General features: G+C 59.5%; 1 protein-coding gene across 1 annotated transcript; it reads right to left on the reverse strand.

Annotated features, from left to right (window-relative positions):
* Positions 1–516: 516 nt before the first annotated feature.
* LOC311512445 (uncharacterized protein) lies at positions 517–8,361 on the reverse strand (the record flags this gene model as incomplete). The annotated part of the gene is made up of 3 exons (XM_084613651.1): positions 6,141–8,361; positions 5,512–5,865; positions 517–656 (listed from the first exon to the last, which is right to left on the reverse strand). The coding sequence occupies exons 1-3, from the start codon at positions 6,730–6,732 to the stop codon at positions 517–519; spliced, it is 1,086 nt and encodes a 361-aa protein (XP_084469777.1). The 5' UTR covers positions 6,733–8,361.
* Between the last annotated feature and the right edge of the window lie 91 nt (positions 8,362–8,452).

Raw genomic sequence — 8,452 nt, forward strand, 5'->3', positions numbered from 1 at the left:
CCTCTCCCCTGTGCCCCGGTGGGCAGGAGGAGCGGGGAGGGAGGGGGAAGCACTGACGGGGGGCTGCCGGTGGGTGCTCGACGCCTATGCTGGGGTCAAGCGGCCGTAGCTCCATTGGAATGAATGGGGCCAGACCCCCAGCTGGGGTGATGTGGCCATCACTCTACTGGAGAACTCGACTGGGAATAAATAGCTCCGCAATGCAGGGATTGGGTAATTCTTTTTCGAGACCAACTTTAGTAAAAATAGTGGCAATCCTGAGACAAAAAACAGCGGTTAACTTGGGGTTAAAAGTGAGACGTGCTGAGCAATTCCCAGGAGCAAAGGAGAGGGGAACAAGGGAGATTTCAAATCCCAGAGAGGAGACAGGCAGGAAATTCCAGGCTCAAGTCAAAGTTAGGAGAACCCGGCAGCTGGGGGCCGAGCAGTGGGCGTGAGCTTGGTTCAGAGGGTTTTCCCGGCTCCTCGAGGAGGGTGAACACAGGCCGGGGCGTTGACGGTGGAGTCTCATGGGGTTCAGGGTCCTGGCAGCGCAGAGGGGACCACGGCTTGCAGGGACCTCGGCCGGGCTCTGTTACAATAGTCCCCAGGCTGTTCGAATAGTCTCCAGGATTGTCCGAGGGGCTGGCAGTATCCCCGGAGCGCAGGATTTCCTGCTGGGGACGCAGAAAGACACACAGTGGGAAAGAGTCTGAAGACCAGTGATCACACCCCCAGCTTGAGGTGTGTGTGTGTCTGCCCCTTTGGGCAGTCGGGCGACGAGCGGTGGGATCAGGGGCCTGGCAGCAGGGACTCCTGGGTTCTGTCCCCAGCTCTGGGGTGGGAGAGGGGTCCAGTGGGTTAGAGCATGGGGGCTGGGAGCCAGGACTCCTGGGTTCTGTCCCCAGCTCTGGGGTGGGAGAGGGGTCCAGTGGGTTAGAGCATGGGAGTTGGGAGCCAGGACTCCTGGGTTCTGTCCGTGGCTGGGGGAGGGACAAGAGTCAGGCCTCCTGGGTGCTGGGAGGGGAGTCTAGGGGTTAGCGCAGGGTACTTTGTTCTGATCCCATTGCTCCGCTCTCCAGTCCCCGGGCTTTGGGCAGGGCTGTCTGGCTTGTCGTGCTAGAAACGCTCCTCATCCAGGTTTCCGGCATTGCTGCTCCTGAGCATGCTCAGGGGATCTGTGGCTGGTCCAGGACATCTGCTGATGGAGGCGGGAAGGGCTGGGCCGGGAGAGGGGCCAATAGACAGAACCAGGCACGGTGTTTTTCTTTCCAGCCACATTTCAGCCAGCGGTTTCCCAGGGCCGGGAGGGGGACAGGCCCGCCAGGGCGAAACCCAAACCCTAGGGGTCAGCAGTGTCCTGGGACCAGACCGCAGCTCCGCAGTGCTAAGGAACTGACAGCCCAGGCCAGGCAGACCCTCGCTGTAATTCTGTCTGTGCCCATGTCGGGGGGACGTGGACGCGGGGTCAGAGAAGGACCCCTCTGAATGGAACGGGGCTGAGGTTACAGGTAGGATGGTATATTCCACCCCACCCCCGTGCCCAGGCCACGATCGCCCCCTATTGTCTGGGCCCCAGGCTGATTGCAGGTCTGGGCTGAGCAATTAGTGACCTTTCTCTTCCCCTAAGGCACAGCGCCCCCTAGTGCCATGCTGGGGCATTGGGGCCAGTCCTGACTGCCAGGGCAGAGCCCGCCCCCACTGCTCCCTGCCCATCTCCCATCCGTGCCCGGATCGTGCCCGCCCCTGCTTAGCCAGAGAGAGGGAAGTGAAAGGACTCAGATGTTGCTAAACAACCCCCTGCACCTGCAGTGAAAGGGGGACGTTTAGAGCTGCCCTTCAAGGTGTTCTGGGGCCTGCCTCCCAGCTCGCCCCCCAAGGGGACCCACAGAAATCTCACCCCTCCTCACCCCATCAGATGCCACTTCCCCATTCGCCCTCCAAAGCCGCTGGACTGATTGCTCAGCTCCCCCCAGCCAGATTGGCTGCCGGAGCCACGACTGCAGGACGCGCTATAAGGTAATTGCACCTTCCCCTGCTGATGGGAGTTGGGGCTAGTGGTTAGAGGGGAGGCTTGAAGCTAGGACTCCTGGGTTCTTCGAGGGTTGAGGCTAGAAGGCAACAATGGTACCCCCAGCCGATTCTCAGATCTACCGTCAATTTCAGAGTCAGCTGGAGCTGTGGGTGCTCTGAGCAGATGTGAGGAGCTCTGTGTGTCCCCCATCTTCCCACGTCTGGTTGGTCAATTGCCCCCCACCCCGCCAATCTATAGGTCTCTGCTTCCGGGGGCCGTGAACTTTCCCTGGCACTTTGGGGCGCTGTGCTGCAGGGGAGGGGCTCTCCTCTGGCAGTCAGTGCTTTAGGGGGTGGGGTGGGGGCTCGCCCCTGGCAGTCAGGGCTGGACCCAATGCCCCAGACAGGCGCTAGGGGGTGCTGTGCTGCAGGGTGGGGGCTCTCCCTGGCAGTCAGGGCTGGGGTTAAGATCTCCAGGCGGGAGACGGGACAGGTGTCAGACCCGGAGTTCAAGGGACTGACTGAACCGTGTCCCAGGAAGAAGCCGTGGGCAGCGGGTTTCCTTGGGATCCCCAGGGAGGCGGGAGGACAATTTCCCCATCTCTGCTCCTGCAGGAACCCGGCCCTTGGAAGCGACACCCTGCAGAGGGGGGCCCGGTCGGCTGATTACCTCCCCCTGGAGATGGAGAGCAAAGGTCTGAGACCGTTACCTGCTGCTCATCTCGGGGGCAAACCCCACGGCTGGGGCGTGCAGGACGGACCCCTCCCGCAGCCTGAGGGGGAGCTGGAGGGGGGATCTCTGGGGAGCTTTGGAGCACACAGGGTGGTTCTCGGATTGCTTCAGGGGTGTTTCCCCTGTAACGCTCGCACCGTGAGGCTCACGCTGCTTGCGAAGAAGAGCTGGGGGGCAGCTTACCTGCGGCCGTTCCGCGGGCGGGGGGAGGCCGTCCGGCTGGCTGGGGGTGTCCCAGAGTCGGCAGGCAGCTGCGCAGCCAGGAATAATCTCAGGGAGGAGGGAGAGAGACACAGATCTTGGCCCAAGATGGCTGGGAAGTGGGTGTCACAGAGGGACCATGGAGGGGGATACAGGGGCAGGGCCCTGCCTTTGTCATCGCGGTCTCCCCTGGCCGTCAGGGCTGGCCCAATGCCCCAGGCAGCGCTCGGGTGGACTGGGCTGCAGGGGTCAGGGTGGAGGCGCTAGGGGGCGCTGTGCTGCAGGGGAGCAGGGTGGGGGCGCTCGGGGGTGCTGTGATGCGGGGAAGCAGGGTGGGGGCACTAGGGAGCGCTATTCTGTGGGGGGCAGGGTGGGGGCGTTTGGGGGCGCTGTGCTGCAGGGGGTGGGCTGGAGGCATTAGGGGGTGCTGTGGTGGGGGGGGCAGGGTAGGAGTGTTAGGGGGTACGGTGTTGGGGAGCAGGGTGAGGGTACTAGGGGTGCTGTGCTGCAGGGGGCGGTGTGGAGGGTCTAGGGGGTGCTGGGGTGGGGAGGCAGGGTGCAGGCACTAGGGGGCGCTGTGCTGCAGGGGCAGGGTGGATGCCGTAGGGGGCACTGTGCTGTGGGGGAGCAGGCTGGGGGCGCTAGGGGGGCTGTTCTGCAGGGGCGGGGTGGAGGCGCTAGGGGGCGCTGTGGGGGGGCAGGGTGGGGGCGCGAGGGGGCGCTGTGGTGTAGGGGGCCGGGTGGAGGCTCTGGGGGCACTGTGCTGTGGGGGAGCAGGCTGGGGGCGCTAGGGGGGCTGTTCTGCAGGGGCGGGGGTGGAGGCGCTAGGGGGCGCTGCGGGGGAGCAGGGTGGGGGCACTAGGGGGCGCTGTGCGGCAGGGACAGGGCAGGGGTGGTCAATGCCGGTTCTCACACCGCGGCTGCTCCCCCAGGTCCTCCCCCGACCTTGGTCTGCTCAAAACCCAGAGGAAGGGGCAGCGTCTCTGTGACAAAACTACCCAGTGACCCTTGATGCGGGACAAACAGCTGCTCTGGCGTCCTGCGCTGCTCAGCAGTGGGGGAGGGGCGTTCTCAGGGCTCTTCCTCCCCCGTCCCCCAAGTGGGAAATCAAATGCAAGGAGCAGCCGGGGCCTTTGACTCTGGACTGCGCCATGCCCGGCCTGCGGCGATGCACACAGCCTAACAGCAGGCGTGCCTCTGGGTTCCCGCTGTGCAGCTGGGAAACTGAGGCACGGGGGTGAATCGGAGACCCTCATACACAAGTGGGCTCAGAGGTCTGGGCTCTTCTGCTACTCTAACCACTAGACTCCACTCCCCACCCAGAGCCACGGATAGAACCCAGGAGTCCTGGCTCCCAGGCCCTACACCCTCATTGAATAGAGGCATCTGGTCTTAGCTCCCGGATGGGCTTGGGGTTGGGGTGTGAGTCTTCCTCTAGCGACCTTCTGTGTGTGTACGTGAAAGTGTCACCCCCCTTTTCCCTTCGGGGTCTGTGTCCCCTGGAGACTTAAGGCCCCCCGGTTTCTATAGGCCGTGTCTAGTTCTCTTTGTTCTCGTTAGCACGGACACACGACCCGTAGCCGGGGCTGCAGACACACGCTGGAGCCAGCTGTGCCGCTACGGCGTTTCTGCGATTTAAAGTTCATCCTCCGGCTGATGGTTTGTAACTTTGCCCCTTGGCGCCTCTTTGCCCAGCATCTCAGGGCCTCGGGGTTTTCCTCGCTCACTTCCTTCTGTCAGCGTCTCTTCCCTCCGAGGCCCAAAATAGCGAAGCTAAAACCTTGCAGGCCTCGGCCCACAGGCCTTGCGTTTCAGCCTTCCTGCCTGAGCTCTCGAACACCGGCTTATTCCTTTGAACTCCTCATTGGCTGGAGACCTCCATAATCCAGCCCCTTAACTCGACTGAACAGACAGTGATTGTACGGGACATGACATGTTAATGAATCACAACCTCACAATTAGCTAAACTCACCAGCTACACCCCGGTATTCCCCTAGGTGTCTCCCACCAGCCCCCCAAATCACCATCCCCCTGCACCATCCCCATCCCTGTTCCCATCCGCCCAGCCCGGCTCTTACCCTTCACAGCCCCGTCCTGCCGCCAGCCTCTCCCGAGCAGGTAACAAGCCCCCACATTAATGAGGACGATGAGGAGCAGGTTGGCAGCCACGAGGCCGGGGCTCAGATGGCTGCCTTCTCAACACGTAAATCCCGCCCGGCTTCTGGCAACCACATGTCCCCGGTGATGGGCCGCAGGGCAGCAGCCTGGCGGTGGAGGGTAAAACCGTCACCTTCCCTTAGTGCTGCCTTCCCTGCCAGCCAAGAAACCTCGATCCTGGGCACGTTGGGGGCGACTGAGGGCGAGAGTGGGGTTAGACAGTGACAGGGACTCAGGTCCGACAACACAGCCTAGGAGTCCCCCCGCTCTAACCACTCCCAGCCCTTCCCCTAGAGCTGGGGAGAGAACCCAGGTGTCCTGACTCCCAGCTCTAACCACCTGGATTTCAGAGCAAGGCAGAAATGGGGTGTATGTGTGTCTGTGTGTCCCTGCATTTACTCGGGGGGTGCTGGATGGAACCTGGTTACCAGAGACACTGAGATGTTGTACCAGGTCACTCGTCCAGCTGTCCGTCCTGCCATCGCCCGCTGCATGGAACCGGAAGCGGTAGGTGCCCTGATCGCTGGGGCGCAGCCCCGACACCCGCAGGGAGCAGTCGTGCTGCAGGTTCCGCAGATAGCGGGCGCGCCCCTTAAAGGCAGCATGGAAACAATCTTCATCCGAGTGATAGTCGGTTTGATCCCTGTCCCGTGTCCAGGTCACGGCCCTGACCATCCACCCTGCGGGGTAGGTGAAGGAGCAGGGGATGGTCACACACGAGCCGGCCCATCCAGCAAGCGGCCCTGGTGCGAATGTCACGTTCCACTTCTGGGCGTAGGCTCCTGCCGGGGACAGGAATCGGGGATCAGACCGGCGCCCGGCCCCTGAGAGTTGGGGAACTCGCCCCAGCGAGGACCCAGCTGCTCAGGGTCAGGTTCAAGGCCAGACGCCCCCTAGGCTTGAACTGGAGCCTCTGGCACGAGTGGCTGGGATTTCCCTGCGATGGAACCCGGTTCCGAGCACCCTCCCGGCAGTGTAGACGCACTCCCAGGGCTGGGGAAACGGTCCCCACTGGTCCCCTGGCTGGCAGCACATGGCGTCTGTGTGAATTACTCACCGCTCAGGAGGCAAAAGGCAGGGACCAGCACCAAGGCCATCTCCGTCCAGGGCAGAGCGCTCAGGCGGCCTGGCAGGGAAAGGGGCCGGGAATGATTCACCTGCAGCATTTCTGGGTGACAGCTCGTCTGCGCCAGGCGATGGTGTCCAACCGCGGGATCAGCTGAGTGATCAGATATTTTAGACCTAGGGCCCTTTGTAAAAGAATTTCCTAACCAGAAGGGAGTAAGGCTTGGAGACTGGCCCGATGGATCCGTTTCATTTCCATTCCCCTCTGCTTTGCGGGTCGTGTATGCAAGGCTCACCCCTTGGAGGTGCAATGCAGCCACCTCTGGGGAGGGGCACGTGGCTTTTTGGCAGCTCATAGCAACGCGGAGGATGGTTTCAGGGCAGGACCGGAGGAAGGTTCCTGTGTGGAGCTGACACATGCAGGGAGATTCAGGGAGGGGGAAGGGAACAAACCACATTGGGGTGCAGCAGGGGGACGTCCTGACCCCTTGGGATAGAGCCATGTCAGGGAAGGGTGCCCAGCTGTTAAGTATTTCCACCAGCAGTGACATGCAGCCTGCTCTGGGGTGGGACACGGCAGCCATGTAACAGTGCAGGATGATGTTGCCCCGCCATGTTCGGTCCCTGTATCTTACACCACGAGCTCGTCAGACAGGGACTGGCTCTCACGCCCTGTTTGGGAAGGACCCTGTATATTGACAGGGCTAGCACAAGCTGCTGTGGGCTAGTGGCTAGAACAGACTGGGACCCAGCACTGTGGGTTCTCCTCCGATATGTGCCATGGCCCTGCTGTACGATGATGAGCCACTCACTTTCCTGGTCTGTGCTTCAGTTTTTCCTCCCATCTATTGTCTATTTTAATTGCCAGTTCTTTGGGGCAGGGACTGTCTCTGGCTGTCTGTCTGGGCAGCGCCTGGCACAACGGGGCCTGATCTTAGCTGGGGCAGGGACTGTCTCTCGCTGTGTCTGGGCAGCGCCTGCATCACCAGGCCCCGATCTCAGCTGCGGCCCCTCCCATAAGAAACTTCTCACCTTTTAATCTCCTTTCAGTGATTTAGACATTTGAAGATTCATTCTCCCCAAATCTGGCTTTTTGCCCCAAAAACAAGGAACAGCCGCTCTTACCTGGGCCCTGGGCCTGGGTTAGCCGCTGGGAATCTGGTCTCATCCCACCGCTGACACTAACGGGAGAGCAGAGAGCTTGGGGCAGGTAACTCGAAATCATGTTCATCTACATCTGTGGCAATAGCCCCAGGCGCCGTGAGTGGCTGGTGGCTCAGGGGAGGAAAGGGAACCGTGACAGCATCTTCATGCCTGTGACGGAGATCCTAGTAGGGAGCCAGCTGTGGTCACTCTGTAGGGCTAAATTTTAAAATGGTACTATCAGAATTGCTGTAAACCTTGATTTCATTCTGCCAGGCAACCTTTTGGAATAACAGAAAGGAATGACTGTCTGAGACTGGGATCCTGTTTCCCATATGCATTACAATTAGGACCTGTTATAAAGTTTAGTTAGTAAAAGACAGGATTTTGTATTGTGTCTCTGGTAAATAGTATAGAGAAATGTTGAGGGCCTGAAGCCCCAATGTGAATTGTTTTAGTTCTAAGATTTAGCAAGGCTTAATTTACAGTGTATTCTGTATACCTTGGAAGGTTTCTGTGAGAGACTGTGTGGGAATGAGGAATGCATGCATCAGGAAAAGAGAAGGTGTGAAAGCCACCGCAAATGTCCAGATGGTCAAGAAAAAGTGAGAGACCTGGAAACAGCAGGAGACAATCAGAAAAGATCCATTGTCTCCATGCTAAACATGTCAGCAGCATTGACAACCTCAGAGGGGAGGCAGGCACCCCCGAAGGAGAGACAACAAATAAATGATAACAGCAGAAAACCCCAAGATTAACACCACTTAAGGACTAATGATTACAGGAGGACATTGCAAAATGCATGGACTCAAATGGGACTTTACAACTATAAAGATGGGGTGTTTTGCTGTGGAACTCTGGGTTCATCCTGCAAAGCCTCGGAGCATCGGGTCGTGTCCGACAGAGCCCTGCTCCTCACTCGTGCTCAATCTAACTGGCCAGTACATTGACTTGAGCTTCAAACAGACTGTAACTATAAAGATAACTATAAAGACCATCTGCAGGACTTCTGTGTGTGTGTGTGTATGTTGTGTGACTGAAAGCATATGCTAAGTGTTGTATTTACAATAAATGTGGCATTTTTCTTTATCCCTCTTGTAAGATCCTATTGGTATTATTTTATTAGTACTCAATTAGGGTGAACTGCAAAGAATGGGGAGA

Source organism: Lepidochelys olivacea (assembly GCF_965140295.1).
Source record: "Lepidochelys olivacea isolate rLepOli2 genome assembly, chromosome: 24".
NCBI lineage: Eukaryota > Metazoa > Chordata > Testudines > Cheloniidae > Lepidochelys > Lepidochelys olivacea.